This window comes from Pongo pygmaeus, chromosome 12 (genome assembly GCF_028885625.2).
Source record: "Pongo pygmaeus isolate AG05252 chromosome 12, NHGRI_mPonPyg2-v2.0_pri, whole genome shotgun sequence".
In the NCBI taxonomy this organism is placed as follows: domain Eukaryota; kingdom Metazoa; phylum Chordata; class Mammalia; order Primates; family Hominidae; genus Pongo; species Pongo pygmaeus.
In genome coordinates this window covers 102,019,121-102,044,543 of record NC_072385.2, presented here as the reverse complement: position 1 = coordinate 102,044,543, position 25,423 = coordinate 102,019,121, and the positions used below count along the sequence as shown (strand labels likewise).

Below are 25,423 nucleotides of genomic sequence, written 5' to 3'. Positions count from 1 at the left end.
TGTAATTTAAAAAGTTAACTTTAAGATCATATGATTCTAATTTCTGATTTAAAAAATCATATAAATATATAAAATATAAAATACATCCTAATATATTTTTACATAAGAGCTGAGGTTTACCATTTTTAACAAAAATTCTGAGATGGAATTAATAAAAAACAATTTTCATATATACCACAGAGCAATAAGTTTAAATCAGACTATTTTGAGTTGTGTAGCCCTTTATTAGCAACTAAAATAGAAGGTATCTGTTGTACAACATGGGTAGTAATTGACTATAACTGGAGATTTATTATATTCTAATACAGATCATTTATAAATGCAATTTCTTTATTAAAAAGCTTCCACCTTTTTGTTTGTGTACAATTTGCAAAACTATTCTGAAAGCGGAATATATGTGCACAAGTCTGCAAAGAGTGCAAATTTAGGATATGGTAAATGCTTTACAAGTTACTTTCAAAAAACTGTCTGCCACAACTGAGCCTTTACATTGTCATCTTTTTTGATCAAAATATTTTGATGCCAGCCTTCCTTCCACTGCCCTAAACTATAAAGCATTTTTTAATGAGTTGAAATTAAGGAAGGACTACACCTACTAGAAAAAAAAGAGAAGAAAGTTCTATTAGTTTGAGGTTTCAGAATCCCCCCAAACCAGGACCAGTATCTTGGTAAAGGCTAGGCTGGGACCCCGGACAGAGTATGAGAATGTGCAGGTGGCATCCCTGAGGATTCAGAGCTTCAGTGGACCGTGAGTGCTCCAGCTGCATAACTCACTGAACTGTCTTGCCAGTTTCTACACTGGCTTGACTGGGCATAATTCAAAAACGAAAAACTCATATTCATTCCATTCTTCTGGAGCTCTGTGATAGCCTAGAAAAAAGAAAAATTTGGTTAGGATACACATCACATAAAAAAGTGGGCACTCAATGTGTTTGTGGTTTGACTTTGTCCACTTCACAGCTGAAGCCTAGATTATCTCTTTTGCTCTTTTGTTTCTTGAATTTCTCTTGTTGCATCATATTAAAATAGAAAAAAAAGAATTCCTTATCTTTCTCTCAAATAACTTCTAATCTTGTTTTTTGATAATTAAGTATCAGTCATCATTACCCTCCCTCTCCCTACAAATTAAAATCCAGATCTAAAAGGTATATACTAGGATTTTTACTTTAATTGTAGATTGGTTCAGCATTTACTTTATAATACAAATTTTATTTGATTCAATTTGATTTTAGGAAATTAGTACAGTTTATTCTATCTTCAATTTTCAAAAATTAGTTTAAGTTCTTGAAAAGCTTTTCTTTGAGTCAATCAATACAGCTTAGAAGAAAAACCCTTCTTAAAAACCCACAATATATTACCTTTCCAATCACATTAAAATAATACTGGACTTAAGGTCCTAACTTAGTCTATTCTGGACTACATTATCTTCTCCATTATTTCCCTGCCTCTCCAAATAAGCCCATTGTTACTTTCTCCTCCCATTCCTGAGTATACACTTTCTTCTTTCTTAATGAATGTCATATTTTCATTCAAGAAATTAATAGTTTTCATAATTAAAAGAAAAAAATGCTATTTCTTTTTCTAAAATCCAGCTAACTGAAACTTCTCTTACCATTCCTTAACTGAAATAAACATTATGTTTGTTTTAATGAGAAAAACACACATCATCTGTCTTGCTTTATTATATCGTGAACATTTAAAGTTTAAGAGCAGAATCTTCCACTTATTTTTTATAGAGTCTAGACCAGTAAATAAAACCAAAAAATTAATAAGACCATATCTCTTAAGAGGTCACTTTGGTTTGTATTTATAAAGAGCATATTGGAACTAAGAGTCAAGAGAAAATGTGGGTCTCTATTCTAAATAACTTTCTGTATTTAACAGAAAGTACTGAACTGTATTCCAATGATAAATAACTTTATTCAAGTAACCAAAAGCAATGGAACTCCAAATTATATTAAAGATACCAAAAAGAAACTTGACCATAGGTACATAAAACCAATGATGCCATCGTATCACAATGATAATGAGATATTTTGGAATATCATACGACCAAATGTTAAAAGTCAAGGCTTCCTAAGGATACTCACATTTAATAACACCCCAATGGGATGTCTTCCACATATAGTATTATGGTATTTCTTCAAGTAATTGCTAAAAGATACAGGGTCTAATTGTTCTATAATACTCATACCCTAAAAAAAAAAAAAAAACAAGAGGAAGAAAAAAATAAAAGAAGACAATATTTATTATTTCCTAATTATATTTTAAAACTGTTACTTAAACATAATTCTTCAATTAGAGAGAAAGAAAATAGATTAAATAAACCTTGTGAAACATCAAACTCGTTCATCAAAGCTATCACCATTATAGTCAACTCTCTATTAAAAGAAAACTTTTAATCCCCAGTTTATTTTCTCCAAACTCCGGGTATGTTTCTATACTACTTTAACCAGTTTTCATTTAGCTCACAATCCTCAAACATTTCATAATATTATATCTTTCTTCCATAGAAAGAATACACAAAAGTAAATCTGCTGTGAAAATTTGTGTATGAAACCTAAAATTTAATTTATTTTGTGGCTGTTTTCTCCATATCCATTATATTCTGCCTGCTATTGGCATGAAAAATCAAGAGATAATTTTAATTGAACTATTTCCATAACATATACTTAAATATCAACTGTGTAAGGTATTTTAAATCACCAGCATTAAATAATCTAGGTTTGTGGAAGAAAATGCCACAAACTAAGAAAAAAGTTAACATATTTTAATTAATTTAAAGCTGATAATAAAGGCAGGCTTAAGCAACACAGATCTCCTTTTTTTAGATGGAGTCTTGCTCCATCACCCAGGCTGGAGTGCAGTGGTGCGATCTCGGCTCACTGCAACCTCTGCCTCCTGGGTTCAAGCAATTTTCCTGCCTCAGCCTCCTGAGTAGCTGGGATTACAGACAACACACCACCACACCTAGCTAATTTTTGTATTTTTAGTAGAGACCAGGTTTCACCATGTTGGCCAGGCTGGTCTTGAACTCCTGACCTCAAGTGATCTGCCCACCTCAGCCTCCCAAAGTGCTGTGATTACAGGTATGAGTCACCGCACCCGGCCTACAACACAGATCTCTTATGAACAAGATTAATAATAAAGGAAAGCTTTTTATCTCTTTATTCTTTAAGCCAGAATGCCTTGTTTTCAACATCTTAATACAGAATAAAATTTGTTACACTATTGTTAAAACAACCACTATGACTTGAACATTAGTTTACACTAAATTCTACAATCTCCAAATACATTCAAATAACGTATTTACAACTCATTAATATAGAGCAACTTTAACTCACCAAGTCAGGGAAATAAATTATTGATTCTAGCTAATTATACATACACCAATTATATTATTTTCTTATTCAGTTAAAACACTTTATATTAAATAAACTGGATTCATACTCTGTGGGAGAAACGCAAATGGTGGTTTAACTAGGGACTTAACTGGTTATTCTTTGTTTTTGTTTTTGTTTTTATTTCACATTTTAACAAAACAGGTACAGTGTAAAAGCACCAAGAGTAATCAGATAAACATCCATTAAAAGTAAACGTCATCTGGAAAATGATAGTAATCAGTGGGTAACATAGAAATTTTACAGTGGCAGCATCAAAATTTAATTCTATAAAAAAACTTTCCTTCAGAATATTCAACTCCTTCACAAACATTATCAATATTCCATACACACACACACACACACACACACATACACACACACACATATATCTGAAACATAGACATATACATGTGCAATCAACTTTGAATTGCTTGCACATCAATTAGCCACTCTCAGATTGGTCCACAATCAGTTTGTAATGCTAAGTTGGTTGTCCCCTGCCAACCACAGGACTTCCAGGTCAACACTCTCCACCGACACTTGGTATATAAGCTCAGAGAAATACAAACTTAAAAGTTAAACCTAAGATGGGCCAGGTACAGTGGCTCATGCCTATAATCTCAGCACTTTGGGAGGCCGAGGCAGGTGGGTCACCTGAGGTCAGGAGTTTGAGACCAGCCTGGCCAACATGGTGAAACCCTATTTCCATTAAAAATACAAAAATTAGCCAGTCGTGGTGGCGCATGCCTATAATCCCAGCTACATGGGAGGCTGAGACAGGAGAATCGCTTGAACCTGGGAAGCAGAGGTTGCAGTGACCCGAGATTGTGCCACTGCACTCCAGCCTGGGCGACAGAGCAAGACTCCGTCTCAAAACACAAACACACACACACACACACACACACACACACACACAAAGTTAAACCTATATAAACTATATCATAATTCTGATGCCAAAAACATTACAGTACATTTCTAACCCAAGAATGGATTGTAGTAATGCAGAGATGGAATTATAAATCTCTTCCATAAATAATGGATGATCAAGATATAACTCCCCTAGAGATAAATGAACAGAGGCACAAAACAGGCAAAAGTCCTGATTCTAAATTTCTAATTGTAGGCTCTTTCTCACTGACTACTCTGATGTATTAAAGTATAACAAGACTCATATTAACAATTCTTTGAACACTTACATAGCTACAACTTGCATACACATTGTAGGTGAACTTTTAATGCTCCTGAATGAAGTCTATCTAGGACAGCTTACCTTAAATATAAATCCACTCATTAATAAATAATGTGACACTGAGATTCTAATGTACATTTTAATATTAAAATCTCAAAGCACATTCAGAACAAACATCACATTTATATACTGATATGAATTTAAACAGAAGAAAACTAATCACATTTCAGAAGACCAAGAATTCAAAGTAACTGGTCAAGAAAACCTAATATAGAAAAACAGGAGATTAAATGCAGAAGAAATACTACTAAGTAAACCGTTAAAAATGAAGATATACTGGTTAAATTACAAGAGAGAAAATACAAAATTGAGATGATGGGAGTTAAGAAATTAAATGTACAAAAATTTTAATTATTTAAAGTGGGCTATAAACTTACTAGTGTAAAAATTAATTCAATTATACTCAGCTGACACAAGTGATGGTTTAAGAGGTATGCCTCTTTATAAGGAAAGATGGGAAAACTAAGGCTTTTCTCATAAGTGAACCTCTCTAATTGAAAAATTCATGAAGTATGCAAACAAAAGCAATAATGATAAAATTTAGAAATTGAATATTATTAACTAATACAGGATACTGGCAAATACACTTTTAGATATACCTATGTTTTTATGTTAACAGCTATGAGATTACTATTAGGAAAATTCCAAAAGATAGAAATGCTAGTTCAATGCTGTCAGCAAAAGTCCAAGAAGATGAAAAAGAATATCCTTCCCCAATTATGCTGAATTAACTGTTTTATTTCTTAAAAGAGTAGAAGATATGATCAGTGAGTCTAAAGTCCAGGCAATGAGAGCTTCCTAAGGCCTAGTATAGTGAAAATTTGATTGTTTACATAAACTTAACCTAATGTGGAGGAGTGAAATGGGTCACTATACTACCCATTCAGCTCTAAGATATAAGGCAGACATTATAAACACCAAAAGCCCATCCATCAAGGATACAGGTTTCTGAGGAATTTAAGTTTCAGAAACAAATCCACAAATTGAAAGCTAACTAACTCCCTAAATTTAGGGGGTGAGCCAATCTATCATTGTGTTGACTCTTCAAGTAATCAGTGAATATTTGTGATGTCAAATTCCAAGTGGCAACCCTAAACTAAATAGGCAGTATTAACTGACAAAGCTCAGATTCAGGACTCTGATAAGACAACAAATTATCTTCCCTCTTTAAAAAAGTTTACCTACATTTAATAAAATGACAATCTAAAAATTATCACCCAGAAGGAAATCTCTCCCAAAAGTAACAAACACAAAGGAGTAGCAAAACATTTTAGAGGCACTTATGAAATAAAAACCAGAATCATATGTTTTAATTCCAACCACATAATTAACACCATATTATCGAATCATTAGATTTGTGGGTTTATAGTTTAAAGAATATACATTTATATTTGCAGATAAGTATATATTTAGTGATGTGGGGTAGGAAAAGGAAATATTCTAGTTTCTTTAAGAGGCATCAAGATAAAATAGTAACAGTGAAAGTTTTATGGAAAAAACTCACCTTAAAAATAGCAGTGCTAAGTAATGTACTAATAAATGGCTATCTTATAAGTGATGTTATAAAACTTACTAAGAAGCTATTGGCTTAGGTTCAAGAGAAAGAAGTATGAGGTGACAAAGGAACAATTTTCACTTTTAAAATAGTAGGAAGGAAGAAAAGTAGCTCACGTTCAAATTAAGTGAAGTAACTGATAAATTTAAAAGAAAAAGAAGTTATAACAGATGAATACAATGACATTTTCATATTATCCTTGCCGAATCATAATTTGCCAATGTCCATAATGAAACACTAGTCTACACCAAAAAAAGTAATATAATAAAAATGATAACCTATGACCATCTCATATGAATAACTATGACTAATATTTCAAGAAAGTAAAGTTTACAAGATCAGTATCTCCAACTAGGTTCTGCTTTAGTCACAGTAATTATTCACATTGCAAAGTACTAATTACCAAAAACATTGGTCTATAGCCAATAAAATTACAAGACTTTCAGAGTTTAGATATCCTATGCTACAGTTACATAGTTTTTCCCAACTACATTCGGTAATTTGTTCTCCTGTATTTTATGTGTTTTTTCACATAATTAATTTCTAAGATATTCAAGTGCTAGAAATATAAACATTTTGCAATAAGAATAGCTATTTTTCTTTTGCAACTTAGAAATGGTTTTATTTTCTAGCCTTGTAATAACTATATTTAGTAATAGTTTTCAGTTAAAAAGGACCAAAACTTAATTAACATGCTAATTTTGAACAGATGTAATCTAAAATTTTATACTTAGTTTCTTTTTACTCTATCAAACTTCCAAAATGTATATTATTGGAATTCAAAATTGTTAACATTTTTATAATGCTTATACAGAGAACCATCCAAGTACATTTTGTCTGAAAAGATCACATATGAAAACTAAGATATTGGTTCTCAAATGATTTAAATTATTTATAATACAAAATAATCTCTTAGAAAAGAAATATGCAAAAGTACATTCACCATCTGATTAATCAATTAAGACAATACAATATTTAAGTCTGCCTAACAGCAAGTGTACATATATATATAGGTAATATAAACACACCTAAGTTTATGTCTAGAGCTAACCATACATGGGTCTTATTATTTTGACCAATGTATTCTAACTCCCAGAATTGACTTGTAAGTTGAATCAACAGTATACTAATAAAATAGAACACTTATGAGCCATTTAAAAATTCTATATATAAATAAAAATATCTCAACAAATGGACCACAGAAATAAACTCCAAGTCCAAATGTTAAAATCAAATATTAAATTCAAGCATATTAATATGAAGCAAATACTCAATATTTATTCAGAAATCATATTCCAGGGTATTTAAATAAAATTTTTAAAATTATGTTCCAGCAATTTGGGATATCTAAAGTAAGATAAGTCAGATGCAAACTTAACTTAATATGAAGCAAATACTCAATATTTATTCAGAAATCATATTCCAGGGTATTTAAATAAAATTTTTAAAATTATGTTCCAGTAATTTGGGATATCTAAAGTAAGATAAGTCAAAGTCAACCTGGGCTAAGTGGTTCTACTGTACAATTTATTCTCTTTTTTCTTTTTTGAGACAGGGTCTCAGCAAATTTCAACAAAGTTCCACAAGTGAGTTCTGTTGTAATGACAAGGTTAATGATTACTATAGTAGGCAATCTCATCTCTGTCCTGGCTTTAATGATCTACTGAGACCTCCCAAACTTACATCTCTAGTCCGATTGAAAGCCTTCCTGAGCTCCAAACCAAAATAGTCAACCCATTAGCAAAGCCCTTTTGACTCTTATTTCTGAAAAGATCTGACCTCCATCCACTTCATTCTACCTCCACCAACATCACCACAGTCCAAGTTACTATCATCTCTCCCTCGAACTTCTGCCAATGGCCCATTGTTGCTACTTCCCTTTTTTTTTTTTTTTTTTTGTGAGACAGAGTCTCGGCTCTGTCCCCAGAGCTGGAGTGCAGTGGTGCGATCTCAGCTCGCTGTAACCTCCACCTACCGGGTTTAAGCAATTCTCCTGCCTCAGCCTCCCGAGTAGCTGGGACTACAGGCATGTACCACCATGCCCGGCTAATTTTTGTATTTTTAGGAGAAAGGTGGTTTCGTCATGTTGGCTAGGCTGGTCTCAAACTCCTGACCTCAAGTGATCTGCTCGCCTCAGCCCCCCAAACTGCTGGGATTACAGGCATGAGCCACCGCCCCCAGCCCCATTGTTGCTACTTCTGACCCTCCTGTGTAATCCATTTGCCACACAACTACCACAGTGACCTTAAAAATAATTCAAATTATATCATTTCACTTCCTATTGTAGTTATACAAAGTTCTTACCCTCAATTATTACCCTATATTATCAGCTCCCTGCCTCTTTTATACACACCACTCTTCTTACTCTTACACACCATACTCCCACAACACAGGCTTTTTCCTTTTCTTCTAACACACCAGCTTCTTTCCAATCTTAAGGTCTTTGCACTGGCAACTTCTCCTGTCTAAAATGCTCTTCCCGCTGATCTTTACTTGATTTGCTTTCTTATCATTCATAACTCACTTTAATTTTCATCCTCAAGGTAGTCTTTCTCAGACCACTCAATCCAAAACAGCCTCTAATCATTTACCATCATTTACCTTTTTAGGTATTTTCTGCACACATTACTACTTGAAACTAATTAATATATTTCCTTACCTTTTAAAATTAACATGTATCTCCTCCAATTAGAAGCTTTATGACAGCAAGAACCATGTTTGTTTACTGCTGTATCTCCACCAACGCCTCAGGATGTGTGTGTACTCAAAACTAATTGGCAAAATGAAAATCCAAATGTTTACCTAATTGACATCTCTACTTAGATGTCTTAAAGGCAACAGCAAACATAACATACCCCTAATAGAATTTATTATCTTCCTGCCCCCCTCAAAAACATTTTGGTCCTTATGGCCTAAATAAATAATGCAACCATCCAACCAGCGGCATAGCCAAAAATTTAGGAGTCATCCTTGACATTTCCTTGACCCCGCAAGCTCAATCCACCTCTAAGTCCCACCATCAATTTGTCTCCTAAATATACTGAATATAGACATTTCTGTCCCTCTCTTCTACCACCACCACCCCACCCACTGTCTGAATTACCATAGTTTCTCATCTGGACTACCTAACTGGTCTACACGTATCTCCTCCAGCCTCCTTCCAACCCATTTGCTACACTGCAGCCATATGATCTATTCAAATACAAAACCAACTTTATCACTTCCCTATGTAAGATCCTTCAAGATAGCTGTTCTAGAGTCTTCAAGTTTCATTTCTCACCACCCTCCCCCCATCCATTTATCCGTCACTCATTCAACAAATGTATATATTGCATGCCCACTGACAGGCACTGGGATGGAAAATGAACAAAGTCCCTGTTCTCATGAAGCTTATATAATCCAGTGAGGGAGATAACCCCAAGACAAATCAACAAACGAATAAGTCATGCAGTAACAAATACCTAGAATAAAAATACAGCAGGGTAAGGTCAATGAACAGCTGTTCATCCAAGGAGGCTAATGGAAAATGATGCATGCTTTTTGGCTGTCACAATAATTTGAAGATGCTATTGGGACTCAGTGGGATTCCAGGGATGCTGACACAAGACAGTTTCATACACAAAGACTGTTCTCCATCCATAAGACTACAGAATATCTACAGCCTTAATTATCTGTACATTAATTCCACTTCATATACAAACAGAAATAAGTTTTGCATTGATTTTAATATACAATGAGTTTCCCAGGAATAAAACTATCATGTAAAGTGAGGGAAGACTGTACTGGTTTTGTTTACAAGTTTACTAAGAATTGTTCACCATTTTGGAAAATCAAGTCACTAGCAATGGCACTTAGTAATTTCAGTCACTAATATATACATGTGTAAGTGTGTATTTGTAGCTGTTTTTACATTAATAATACTATTCATAAATATTTAAATACTTCATTGTACCTTCTAATTTAGTTGTGACTGGGCATTTACATTCTTAAATATATATTTATTATAAATTCCTTTTATTTCCTTTACATGTTACAGTTAGGAAAGTCATGTTTTTAAATTGCATACAGGAAGATTATATCCATTAATTTATTCATTTGAAAAATATGTATTGACCACCTACTTATATTCTAATCACTATTCTAGGCACTTTGTATACATCAGTGAACAAAACAAATATCCTGATTGACAGAAATGTAATTAAGTATTCAGTTTTTTAGAAGAAAAAGTGGAACAGGGTACGGTGAACTGGGAATGCTGCAAGGGTAGGATGTAGGATGCAAAATTAAATAGAGTAGTCAGAAGGCCCCACTGAGAAGGTAAGAGCTAAGCAAAACGGGCAAAAGCCCTAAGCTAGGCAGATACATGACATTATCAAGGCACAGTAAGGAGATTAGTGTGTCCACGGTAGAGTGAAGGAAGAGTAAAAGTAAGAAAATGGAGGGCTCTTAACATTTGGGGGCTGCAAATCATGTTGGTCCTTTTTGCCTACCCATTGTAAAGACACTGGCTTTTATTCTGACTGAAAGGGGGCAATTTTACAGGAGATATGGGGCAGAAGAGTAACATGATCTGATTTAGATTTTAAAATAATTGCTTTGGTTCCTACTTTAAGCCACCTGAGACTGAAGAATACCAGGGTAGGTCTAAGAAGACCAGTTAGGAAAGTGGAAGGATAGGACCACCATTATTTGAATTAAGAAAGTCTATGAGTAGAATAGGTAATCAGGAATTCCGTTTGGAATATGTTTAGTATGAGCTGTTTATAAGACATCCAAGTGGAAATTATGTATGGTGTTTGAGAACGTGGTTCTGGCAGGAGTTCTCTTACGTTTTTGGTGCAAAAAGCATTACTTTCATAAAATTTAGTACAAACTTGCTAAAGACCATGTCCAGGAAGACTTTATTTACTTTGAAAATTTTTAGTACTGAGGTGTCTTTCAAAATTATTTTCTGTATGGTTACCTAACCAAAAAAAGATAATTTTAATGACAGGGGAAAATTTACATGCATACCATTAATAATTTATATTTCACATATATACAGCCATTCCTCCTTATAGATTCTTTCCTAAATGAATAAAATGTAAGACAAGAAAGGTTAAACCGAGGAGAAACGAGAATCATATAGCTGATATAATCTTAAGTCAAATCTCTCCAAGACCTCAAATTAGGGATTAATGTTACTGGAAATTCTGAAGTAATCTCACAGTTTCCATCTTTAAAAACTCCTCCTGTGACTGTGTTTCCCTGGATCTCCCCATCTACCAAATCAGTTAACATTTAAACATTGTTCCTTTCTGTCATACTCAAACTAATAGAGAATAATTTTTCACATTTGGTTTTTGCCTCTTCATTCCAATTTAGATTCTAACCTGATTCCACTGAAACTGCTCTTGCAAGGTTCTTAATTCACCTCTGTGCAGCATTTGATACTCTTCCTCCCTCTTTGCTAAATAAAGCTCATCTTCTCTGTGATATTGCTCATTCTCAGTTCTCTCTAAGCAGAACTCTACTGGCTCTGCTTTATCTCCTCTTCCACTTAATGCTGGTATGTCCATCTGATCTAACTCCCCCTTTGTTCCTACTCCTTATACTCTCTCTGGAGATTGACTCTCTAAACAATGGCATTAACATCCTTTCTTCCCATCCACTCCTCATAGACCAATAATTTCAAAATGTTTATCTCCATCCAGACCTACCTTCATGTTCTAGACCAGTACTGTCCAATAAAAATATAATGCAGGCCATATATGTAATTTTAAAATTTATTGTAGCCATATTTACAAAATAAACAGGTAAAATTAATTTTAAGATATTTTATTAAACACAATCTGGCAGTATCATTTTATAATATAATCAAGATAGATTTCTGAGATATTTTTGTTCCTTTCATACATGTTCAAAATCCAGTGTATATTTTACACTTACAGTATATTTCAAGTTGTATAACCACACTTCAAGTACTCAATAAATACATGACTGGTGGCTACAGTATCAAAAAGTGCAGTTCTAAACATAACACAAAAGCCATGTATAAAACTGAACTCATCTTTTTCCTTAAATCTGTCCCTCTTATAGTCCCTGTATTAGTGAGTATCAGCATCTATGTACACATGGAAGCCAGAAATCATCCCGCATCCCACCATTCCCTTAACATGACACACCTAATTAATCCCTAAAGTCCTTTTCATTCTACCACCTACATGTCTCTCGGCTCTCTATATTGTAATGGCTTCTTTGTAAGTATGTCCAACCACTGGACTCCATTAAGTCACAGACTATGTTTTCTCTTCTTTATGTCCTCAATACTGCACAGAGTACCGGACGTATAGCAGATACCCATTAACCATTTGCTTTGACAATCAATCATTTGCTATATGGAGAAAGCCAGAAAAAGTTTTCTGAGGCAACTGAGAACTAAACCTCAGAATAAAAAGACTAGAAGTCAAAGGAGAGTTAATCAACTGAAATGAAAACATCAGGAAGCCAAAAGAGAAGGTAATACATTAAAATCCAAATAAAATTCTAAAGGTAAAAGTATTGGACAACAATTGGATTTAAAGTAGCAACTAAGGTAAGTTTAAATATGATAAACACACTAAGTAACCAAGTTTACATTCATTACATTTGGCTTTAATAAAATATACTACATGATATATTCTATTTATACATTCAAATCCAGATTCCTTACTAAAATATTTGATCTACTTTAGACCAAATAATCTTGTACTAAAACATATGCATAAGGCTTAACACATTGGTAGAGTTGATTTGAACAAACTGAAGACTTATAAGCTGACAGAATTTAAATTTAGAGACCATTTAGTCCAAGTCTATCTTCTTCCAGATAAGGAAATGAAAACTAGAGTATTAAAATAATCTGTCAATGATCATAGAGAGCAAGTTAGAGCTGTTCTGCTATATTTAGTACTATTTATGAGTAAATCCTAAAATTATTTGTGTTATTTAAAAAATTAAAATAAGTATCATCAGCTTAGACAACATGGCAAAACCCCGTCTCTAAAAAATAAAAATAAAAATAATTAGCCTGGCGTGGTGGTAAATGTCTATAGTCCCAGCTACTTGGGTGGCTGAAGTGGGAGGATTGTTTAAGCCCAGCAGGTTGAGGCTGCAGTGAGCTGTAATTGTGCCACTGCACTCCAGCCTGGGTGACAGAGGGAGACACTGTCTCACAAAAAAAAAAAAAAAAAAAAAAAGAAAAGAAAGAAAAGACGGAAAAGAAAAAATATTATGACTACCATAGCACTTCAAGAAAAAAAGACAGTAGGATCAATATCTATTGTACTCCTTAGCTAGGTAAGAATATAATTATATTTAAAAATTCTGTGTTTAGAACAACAAATTGAAATTCCTTTTAAGAAAAATCCAGGCCAGGTGCAGTGGCTCATGCCTGTAACCTCATCAGTTTGGGAAGCCAAGGAGGGTGGATCACTTGATCTCAAGAGTTCCAGACCAGTCTGGGCAACATGGCGAAACCTCGTCTCTACAAAAAACTACAAAAAAAAAATTAGCCAGGTGTGGTGGTATGCATCTGTGCTCCCGGCCACTCAGGAGACTGAGGTAGGAGGACTGCCTGAGCCTGGGAGGTTGAGGCAGCAGTGAGCCATGATGGTGCTACTACACTCCAGCCTAGGTGATAGAGTGAGAGCCTGTCTTAAAAAAAAAAAAAAACAGAAAAAGGGAAAAAATAAAAATCCAAATGGCCCAAAAACAAGATAATACACTAAGAATTCGTAAAAAGAGCAAAAAGACAAATGAAGAGAAAAAAACAAATTATTTGCATCTGTAAAAATAATTTTGTTTTCTTATGCTTTTTTTATAGCTCCTTTTAATAGATACCTGAAGGCTCCAGGCCATAAAGTTCAAGTCTTAATATGTGCCAAGTGCAGTGGCTCACGCCTGTAATCCCAGCACTCTGGGAGGCAGGAGGGTTGCTTGAAGCCAAGCGTTCAAAACTAGCCTGGGCAATAAAGCAAGACCTTGTCTCTACAAAAAAAGAAAAGAAAAGAAAAGAAGAAAGCTGGGTGCAGTGTCACATGCCTGTAATCCCAGGACTTTTGAGAGGCTGAGGCTGGCAGATCACTTCTGCTCAGGAGTCTGAGACCAGCCTGGGCAACATGGTGAAACCCTGTCTTTACAAAAAATACAAAAATTAGATGGGCTTGGTGGTAGGCGCCTGTGTCCCAGCTACTCGGGAGGTTGAGATGGGAGAATCTCTTGCGCCCGGGGAAGTAGAGGCTACAGTAAGCCAAGATCACACCACTGCACGCCAGCCTGGGCCACAGAGTGAGACCTTGTCTCTAAATAAATAAATAAATAAATAAATATTAGTTGGGTATGGTGGCATGTGCCTATAGTCCCAGCTACTCAGGAGGCTAAGGCAGGAGGATGGCTTAAGCCCAGGAATTCCAGGTTGCAGGGAGCTATGATGTGCCACTGCACTCCAGCCTTGGTAATGAGTCTCTGTCTCTTAAAAAAAGGAAAAAAGAAATGTCTTAATATGTATGCTTAAGATCAATGGGAAATGCAAATCAAAACAAAAATGAAATTAGATACATAAAAATCTGATTTACAGGATATTTTACAGAAATATATCAATGATGTGAGTTTACTATGTTTAAAATATTAATTCCATTGAATTTTAGATTTTGAGAGCTTCTAAAAATTTGAAGGAAAAAAAAGTAGATCCAAAATAAACATGCCGCTGTCAGGTCAAACTGCTGGTCCAAGGAAATAATAAAAATAAATTAACAAAACAAAACAAACATGCCTGAAATTTTAAATTTTAAAATAAAGTATATGTATAAATCCCTTCAGCATAGCAGACAAGATTCAAGTTAGCTACATTTTCCGTATATTGGAATTCCTGTATACTGTCATCGTAAGGCTATGATGTCTTTATTTCCAGAGGTAAAGGGGCAATAATTTAAAAAATAAAAGACTTTCAGTCTAAAATTTTCAGGTTATTTACTTCAAGTTTACATATAGCTCCTCCAACAGAATACAGATTTTTATTAGCTAATTCATAAAATCTTCATCATCACTTAAGAACAGTAATTTGGTCTGCTATCAAAACTAAAAATATGCTAAGTTATTTAATAAATTTTAAAAAACAACAATGCTGTTCAGAAGGAGTCAAAAGAAGGACTCAAAAGAAATATTTCAGGTAGTCGTGAAACAAATAGGAATTGGAGTCAAGGTATCCCCATCATCTGCTATGGTTATTACTGCTTAACAGTAAATAATGGTATTAGTATCCTATTGTCCCTAAAGCTAAAGTACCTCTCTAAAAAGTATTTTGAATCCGTATATATTATTCTTAAATATTCTCATTAATCAAACAAAATTATGATGACGGAAATTCCTACTAGAATAGGGATTATTCTTATAGTCAGTATTTATATGATGACACATTGCATTTTGTACATTTAAAGATAGGGAAAAATTATATTATTTCAACATGTTAAGTCTTGAATTACTAATCTGAAATTAAAGAAAAAGCCTTAGAGCATTAAAATCCCACACCTGAAAGACTTACCATTTTATCTAGATGTTCAATGGATCTATAAATCTCCCCCTGGGATTCATCATAGTAACTGTAACGGAACCTTTGACCTTGAAACAAATATCATGTACAAAATAAAATAGGGAAAAATTAGAAGCTAAAAAGAAAGCAAGCGCTTACCAAATAATTTCAGTTCTCATGAAAGGCAAAGCACAGCTTAAGCCTCTGAGAGAATCATTCCCAAGAGCCCTTGTACATAAAAATAAAAGGCGTATTTGGGAAGGTAATAAAGAAATGATATCACCAATGTTTTATGATGTTAAGAACTGTTTCAAATTGTAGAAACCTTAAAATCACCAGAAATACAAGATTAAGGAAACAAAATAGCTTAAAAGTTAGAAGCATTGTTAAACATTTTATCAGTCTATATTGGAAAGTAAACCCAAAGAATATTACTTAAGAATATTTGGTTTAAGAAAACTATCTTGGTATAACAAATCACTAAAAGCCTTAGCTTTTGCTGTACAAAGTTTTGATCTCCATTACAGGGAAAAAAAAAAAAAAAAAAACAAAAAAAAACATGAGGTCACAAATACTGTGACTTGTGTGACTTTTATGAAGCAAATTTTTTAAAAATTATCTCATTTTTGCATTACTTGGAAAAGGATCAATACAAGTGCCTTATGCAATGTGAACAGAATACACAAAAGGGTAAATATAATATAAATATAATAAATATTCCTACCCTGACATAAAATCTCAATAAGATTATAAGCATAGAACATTCAATGTTTTGGCTATTCTCCAAAGAACAGAGAGGGTAAAATGAAAGAAGCTTAAAGAGAAGACAGAAAACAAAAGTCTCAGAAAATAAATTCTGTTTCCTACTAGTTACATGAAAATCAAGTTAAAAATTTTCTTAACTAATTATGGGGAGTGTTACTCAACTGACTGCAACGTATTTCAGATACACCTAAATCTATCTTTCAGCAGTGCCTTTTTTCTAAGAACTCATTACTTTTGTATTTCCTTAATGTTAAAGATTGACCAAAATGCATTTCTAAAGGAATTAGACCATACAAATCAAGTACACACATCATGTGTCTTGTGCTTCATGTTTAGAGCAATATTGATATATCCAGTTACCATCCTCGCACCTGAAGACATGGAACTCTTCAGCTGGATAATTAAGATTTTTAAGTTTTCTGTTCATCTTACTAAAAAATTTATGTAAATGATGGGCAGTGCAAAATTATAAAACCCTCTTTGATGTACTTTTTCGAAAAACCACACATCACAGAACTGAAATACTTCATTCATTTGTTGATACCGATCACCTTTGATGGTCATCTTTCTAAAATATGTCATATTTCCTTAATGTTCACATTTTAACTTTTCGTATACAGTAATATAATTACTCAATGTAGCAGTCCTTATTCTCTCCCAAGAGCCATTATTCACTCAGTATTGCATCTTATAACTTAACTGATATCCTAGAATTGGGCAATAGGGTCTGAAATAATATCTGCTTCCTGAATAAAACAATAAAGATTACTGCATGTTACCTTAGCTATGAGATCAACTATAGTCTTTGAACTAAAAAAAAAAAATTCTTAAAACAATGAGAATTTATCGTTAATGCCTCTATATTGATAATTCATTAAACATTTCTTTTAAAATTTAGAGTAAGGTATAGCTTTATTTTTCTGTAAAGAATGTACATATTAGTACTTCATACATAACTAACAATGAGAATTATCTAATAACTATATAACTGACACTATTTTTCTTTTTTTTAAGATGGAGTCTCACCCTGTTGCCCAGGCTAGAGTGCAGTGGTGCAGTCTCGGCTCACTGCAACCTCTGCCTCCCGGGTTCAAGTGATTCTCCTGCCTCAACCTCCCGAGTAGCTGGGACTACAGGCATGTGCCACCACATCCAGCTAATTTTTGTATCTTTAGTAAAGATGGGGTTTCACCATGTTGGCCAGGCTGGTCTCAAACTCCTGACCTCAAGTGATCCACCTGACTTGGCCTCCCAAAGTGCTGGGATTACAGGCGTGAGCCACCGCGCCCAGCCTGACACTATTTTTCTCATTGCCAGGTGGCTGTGAGAAGGCTGCTCAGTGCCAAATCTAAAGTGCAGTTATAAAAATTTATCGATTCAATTCATTTGATACTAAATTTTTACTTCTATTTCAAAGTTATTTTGACAAAGCTGTCCAAAATCTTTCTGAAACAAATGAACACCTTAGACAAGAATATTCTGACTCACTCTCACTATAGTAAGAACAATATTCTTGGAGGAAATCAAGGTAGTATACACCTCAATTCTTTGAACCTGAACTGCTTTAGGTTTACACTAATACATTCTCTTTTCCCTGCTTCTGGAAATAGCTATTAGTTTTGGCTACTATCAGTAAGCCCTGAAACTGGGACATAATCTACAGCTACTCCCAGGTTCAGAGAAAAATGCATATACTTCATGATAGTCGTTTGCTACTCAAAAGTCTTTTCTGCTTAATTCCAAGTAAAGAGCTGTTCCAAATGGCTGAAGTTGGTCAACCCAGACTTAACAGTAAGTGAAAAGTCTATAATTTAAATTGCTATCTTGTTCATATGGACCATTTTCTATGTAACTTTCACTTTTTAAAAGCTGTTTCTGAAGGAAAAAAAGAGGAAATACTTTAAAATACTGGATTGGCATGGGATTTAATGAGAATGCAAAAATGCACAGAGAACCAATGGGAGTAAATGCTATCTACTTTTTGTTACTCTTTAGTAGCCACTTCATATTTAGTAACTGAAAAACTGACTATAAATATTTGAAGGACTCTAAAGAATGTTTCAATTAAGTAGCTAAATCCACACTACATATAACTACTACACTGAAAAAATATTTTAGTTGTAACAGCTCAAATTGTCTCATGGTAATTTTTTAAAATTATATAAACATTTAAAAATCACTTGAGCAATGTATTCTGGTCAATATACATACAGAAGGCATCTAATTTGAAGTAAATAGTTGCCATCATCATAGCCTATATGTATGTGTGTATTTACGTATGTTTGCATACACACACACAACTTTAGTCAATCATCACTTAGAAACTGAGTTTAAAATACCACTTTTTGGTTTTTATTATTTTAAAAGTGTCTCAAAATTTTATTTAATAATAAAGAAAATTATAGCACAAGCACAATAAACTGATCATAAATACACCTTTAACTAAAAATGTATTATTGACTTAAAATAAATTATAATTATATGTATCTCATGAGCAAATATATTTTATTTTTATAAGTTTTTGTGTTTCTGACATTCAGTAAAGGTTATGAATCTAAACTATAAACAAATACAATTGCCCATGTACCTGGAGAACTGGATTTTTGTACTTTATAAGTATGAATAAAGCATATCACATAGTAAGAGAAAATTACTTACCTGAAACTTATCCTTTCAGAAGGTACACTGGGAAAATGGATTCTTTGAGCCCCTGTTTCAACTCCAAGTATGAGCTTTCTAGCTTTAAGAGCCATTGACACTGCCCCTAGGGGCAGCACAAGCTTTGGAACTCCCCTAGTGAGTATGTCAGTAGTTTCTTCAGGTGCCTTCCCTCAGTTCTTTTCAAATTCAAAAGATGAGAGGAAAAATAACCCAAGAAAAAAATCCTGTAAAGCAGAAACCTTACTCTTTGAGGGAAGGAGGGTAGCTCATTTGTGAATCCATTCCAGAGCACGCTTTCTGAGAAAAAGAAATACAGGTAAGTAATTTTCCCATCTCCAAAGGTGACTGGTGATTAATGAGTGGATTCACAGAGTGTGGAGAATAAGCTCCAGGGATGTCTGTTTAACACACAACAATCAACCAATGAGGACAAACATAACAATGAATGGTACAAGAACCATTAAGTACCTTAAAACAAAAGGTAAAAGAATATTAAATACCTCAACATTAAGCTATGCACTGAACTGCAAAAATAAATAATGACCTTGGAAAGTTGATCTATAAAGCCCCCAAAAGATCAGTCGATAGATTTTCAGATACATAAAATAAAAGTTATACTGTCACACATTTACTTAATTACATTGTTTATATGTTAAACCACTTTCAAATATTTGAGTTAAACCTCACAACAACCTTGTGAGATAAATTATTAGGCCATTCTATACTAAGGACCCAACCTGGGGACATTCATAATTGAAATCACTACCAAAGAAAAAATGTATTTCATAAAGGAAATATTATGTAAGTAGCATCAAATAAGGTAATCTCTTTTAAAAGCTAAATACTATCATGTTTTCATTCTGAAGTCCTAGTTATAATGTATAATAAGTATTAGCCTTATCTCAACTCTGCAAAAAGTTAAAAACTAAATATGTAAAATCTGCATGTACAAATATTTGAGAAGACAAATATGATGACTTGGTTAAGGTATATTTTAAGAATTAGCTAACTTACACTCAAACCAATTTAACTATTTGGAAAATAGCAATAGCCTTATACCCAAGAGACTAACAGAAAGGAAGAGTATGCATGAATAATCACATTAATATACAGTAAAGAAGAAATCTGAATGTTATCAATTTCATAAATATTTAGGGGAATGCCACTTTTAATAAGTGGTATGTATTTATAAAAAGCTAGTTATGTAAACCAAAACAAATATAAATTTATGCATAAAAATTCAAAATTGCTGAAAAGACTATAGTAAACTTCTCATATTTAAAAAAATATATAATGTCGTAAATATTCACCAAGTAAAGTTATCTAAACTGATTTGAAAAACCACCACAAAAGGCAAATCAAATAAGCATGAGTCCACTTTTACTTTTTGTTTATTTTTTGTTAGAGATGAGGTCTCACTTGTTCTCCAGGCTAGATTCAAGTAATACTCCTGCCTCAGCCTCCCACATAGCTAGGACTATAGGCACAAACTACCATACCCGGTTCATGACTCCACTTTTGAAAAATCAATTTTCACTAAATCCAATTTCATTTAGAAACTTCTTAGAAGTTAAGTGAAAATTATGTTAATGAAAGCTGCCAACAATCTAAATTTAGAAACATAAATTTCAGGAAGGTCAAGAGAACACAAATATCAATCACATATATGAAGAAGGCCAAAACTGAAACTTGAGAAAACAGAATGAAAATTCTACTAACTGAAAAAATTAAAATAGGTCCAGACAAAATTCTCTCATACGGAGCCATCCTATAGGATATAGAACTTGATAAGCACAAAAAGTATTGGAACAATTTATTTAACCATGGTAAAGCACACAGACTAGTGGCAAATGTCTTTTCACTTAATCTACTTCCTGCTAGTAACAGAAAGGATGAAATGAGGTGAAACTATTTTAAGTGTTGCCTGAGAAATATAATCTGGCATTTCTATATGTACAAGACTAGTGATGCGATAAAAGGCAGGAACTGAAGTGCAGGGTTTCTTTTTGGGGAACTCAAATGAGGGGATTGAAAGAAGGGGGATAATGGAATCTCGGTTCCTGTCTCCCCCTTGGCTTACCTCAACTAGAAAGAAAACTTGAGAGTCCTTCAGTACGTCTACCTTTATTTCTCTAATGTCTCTTTTCAAGTCTAAATAAAAGCTACAAGGCATCTGAAAGATGAACATCTTTAAAGTAAAATAAATTTAAGAAAATAAATCATTTTTATAAAGAACATTGGCTAACAAATAAGGTCAACAAGAAAAATCTTTCCAATTTACAGACAGGAATCTGAAATGTCTCTATCACCAAGGTTTTCACTTCACTTTCTGCAAAAGGTAGGCACAATATAAAGAGAACCAATGACTAGAAATGAACAGTGTAGTCACTGCCAGTAATCTAATAATCAAAACAAATAAACTTCCACTGTGTGTAGCTGAGTAATTTTTCAAGTGTACTGTAATAATTTTTTTCCCAAAAAAAAATTCAGATATTTATAGTGTGTTAAGAGGAAACTCAATGAACCGTTTAAGACCTCTGCATGCGTGAGGAACTGAATCCCTCCTGTGAAATTTAGAAGTCAGTGTTATGATTGCTTCTATATGATAAAAATCAAGCTGTATAGTATCTCTTTAAAAAGAAAGAAAAACCATTAAGTATTACCTCCATGAGAAAAAGCTGAATTTTTGAGATGATAATATGGCACACTTACTAATTTAGGAAAGATACCCATCGCCACTACAGTATGAATGTGAGAAACATGAAACTTAATTATTTAGATAGCTTAACCCATAACTGGTCAATAATTCATAAAAACTTCAGTAAGCATGCAAAAGAGAAAATGTATCTCACTTTACAAGAATTACTGTGGTAGTGAAAAGACTATCAATTTTGGAATATTATCTATACCTTTCACTTATCCCCAGAACCCCAACATATTTCTCAGTAAGTAGTAGCACGGTGCTTTCCATAAGTACAAAGAAAACATTTAATGAGTATTATTAATGATGATGATACTAAAAAATGAACACTTGAAAAGCTCTACTACTTAAACACCAAACATAAATATAAAAAATGTTTTAGTCTCTGGATAATTCTTATAACTATTATTTATGAGTCTTTAAAATTTTTGAGCTCTTTTTTGTAACTATCACCTGGAAATCCTATCTTACAATTTAGATACTAAAATTTCCAAGAAATCAGGAGACAAAACAACCTCAATAATTTTCTAAGAATCTAGGTAGAAGGTAAAACAAATTTATTTTTCTCTCTCAGCCATTGTAGTTACATATAGCAGTGGACTAGGCTTTGGCTACTTTAGAATTCTTTATTAATGAGGTAAAAAGGATGATTCCACATAAAAGAGCAATATTGAGATGTTGTTTACTGACGTTTTATGTGAATTTATGTTACAGTTGCACAGGTTGCCAACCTAGTGAGAAAGCCCAGGTTCTAAAAAATAATATCAAGGGAACTAATTATGTAAATCAAGTGATTAATAAGAGCCTTAAAAATGAAGGAGGTATGGGCCACTTGCTTCAAGAATTTTAATTTTCAAAACATATAGACATGCTTTGTTACCAACACAAATTCACAATATTAAGGAAAATATGCTGTTTTGCAATAAGGATACTTAAGTTTTCAAGGTCACTTATTAAATTTCAAAATTCCACAGAAAGGAACTCCTTTTAAGCATCTACCTAGCCTTCAGATCTAAGTAGTATACTTATATCCATAAAATGTAACTTCTGCCAAAGGTAGCAAACCAGCTAACCAATCAAATCAGTAATTAAAGAACCCTGAATACGAAAAACAGATTTAAAAAAAGAAGAAGAACCCTGAGAGCTTCTCTGGGGGGTTGGAAAGGAAGTGCAACTACCTGCATATCCTAAAAATCTGGGTTTCCCAACCTCAGCACTGCTGACATTTTGGGCCTGGTAATTCTCTGATGTGGGAGCCATCCTGTGCCATTGTAGGATGTTTATTTAGCAGCTACCCTGGACTCTACTCATTAGATACCATTAGTATTGCCACCCTCCAAACCATATCCCAGTTGTGGTGATCAAAACTGTCTTCAGGAATTTTCAAATGCCCCTGAGAGTAAAATCACTCCTAGTTGAGGCTAAGTACCTTATGCAAAAAACTAATCTGTACTATTATGAAAGCTAGTTCTCTTGAACTGAGATCTCAACTTTGAAAAGGCCATTCAGAGATAGAAGCAAGAGAAGACACCAGCCCAAGCAGGCCAGATAAATGTTGAATCAATTCTGGCAATCAATGGGTAAGACATATAAAACGCCATGGCTCCCTATATTTCACTAAGGATGTTCTCCTGGCTATTCTAGCATTGTATCTTAAAAATTATGGTCTTACATTTTAGGTTTCCTTATAATCAAAGAAATAACTGATAAATGAACAGATATTGGCATCTTAAACCAATAAATTAATAGGTCAAAGAGATGTCCTAAAACGAACAAAACTTAGAAATATTCTGGGACAGTAATGGATAAAGGAAAGCAAACTGTATCCAAAGACTGTAGAAGCAACATTTACTATAAGAGGCATCCACAAACAGCTCACTTCTCTTACAATGTACTCACTGTGCAGCATCCTTACTCTTACTCACAATAATCAAAAAATCACTCAAGAGTCCTTACCCTTATAAAGCATTACCAATGATGACCACAGTGCTTAATAGCCAATATTTTATAATCTTTGGAGGGTAGCTTTAAACTGATGGCAATTGTGGGCAAAAACTAAGCACCAAAGGAAAAAAAAAAAACTAATTACAAAAAAGGAAATGTGGAAAAGGACTGGCACAGCACACAGTGCTCTTCTATATTCTAAAGAACATTGGATTTATCCACCAAAACTAACTTCAGAGAATCTACCATACACACCTACTTGGAAATGAGGTTAAAAGATCTTAACTCCCACTAAATAAGTGTCTAAACAAGGATGCCTTCACAGTGTGAATCCAATTATACCAGTCGCCTTTGGAAATGTACCCATAATCCACTATTGTAATCTGATCCTTTTTAAAGGATCAAAAGATTTTTTATTCACTTTTAAACATTGCTGCCAGAAGTAAAACTTTCCAAGGAAAGTGATAAAAAATTGAAAATCAGAGCTTGGAATGAAAAGATACCTTTAACCAGAAGTATATAACATCTACCATGATATGTTAAAATCTAGAACTTACCCCAATGGCAGAAATCAGAAGAAACCACAAAGAGATTACTAGGATCCGCTAGATATTTACTGAAGAGTTTTCCGAATTCCTGTTCTTTTGACTCACTCAGAGCTCCAACCAGTACAGGAATAATGGTAAACTCATCCTTATGGCTTAAAGAAAACAGAAAAAAAAAAATGTCATTTAAGATGCTTAAATGAAAGTAGTTTTCCAAATGTGTTGGCATTAGAAAGTGGAATATGTATTAATAGTGGTAAGGATAACATACGTAATATTATTGATGAATTCTTAAAATCCATAAATTAAATGTTTAAAGGGTACGAGGGTACGATTAAAAATATGAGTCATACAGAATACTAAAAATATCCATTTAATCTACAGAAATATATACTACTTCTTTACGTAAACAAAGCTATTTTACTACCAGATATAATAACATCTCAAAAAATAAAAACGAGCCCATCAGAAGAGCACCAACTCAATTCTTTTCAAGTACTCATCAAGGCTACAGTCATCTGCCAAACCCTTCTGTGATTATAAAAGAGCATTAAACTCTTCCTCACCTATTTTAATCCTATCCTATTATAAAAACCATCATTTCTGGCACTTGCTCTATAAACCTGCCAAGTGAGACCTACAAAACTTAATCTTGGCTCCCGTAAGATTTATCAACTGCACTTTTACACTGATCCTAATATTCAGATACAAGACAGTCTGAAATACAACTCAAATTTCATTGGCATCTAGAATAGACAAAGAATTAAAGGAAGTAAGTATTAATTTCTAGCAACAGAAAAAGACACCACACCCATCCACAATGTTTATGGCATATCCACAAGTCCCTTTTTCACTCTACAGATTGACAGATTTATGGAAAAGAAACAAAGTAGATTAATAAAGATTAACTATGATGAGCTATAGAAACAGATGTTCATTCAAAACCTTTTTTAAAAACGTTATTGTGAAATTTTACTTATATATATTCAATATTATTTATATTCTAAATGATCCCAGATTTGGTATTTTAGAAGCATGAATCATGTTTGTCTGATTTGTTCTCAACAGGACCT

General features: G+C 33.4%; 1 protein-coding gene across 3 annotated transcripts in view; it reads right to left on the bottom strand.

Annotated features, from left to right (window-relative positions):
- Positions 1-203: 203 nt before the first annotated feature.
- The window catches only part of MEMO1 (mediator of cell motility 1), a 142,758-nt gene continuing 117,538 nt past the window's right edge, over positions 204-25,423 (bottom strand). For 2 of the 3 annotated variants that reach the window (XM_054473278.2, XM_063648849.1), the window contains exons 7-10: positions 24,363-24,505; positions 15,747-15,823; positions 2,091-2,195; positions 204-870 (exon numbers count right to left, since the gene is read on the bottom strand). In XM_054473278.2, the coding sequence (XP_054329253.1) occupies positions 739-870; positions 2,091-2,195; positions 15,747-15,823; positions 24,363-24,505 (457 nt within the window). In that variant the 3' untranslated portion in view covers positions 204-738. The remainder of the gene's footprint in view (positions 871-2,090; positions 2,196-15,746; positions 15,824-24,362; positions 24,506-25,423) is intronic. The other variant, XM_054473280.2, reaches the window with a different exon arrangement.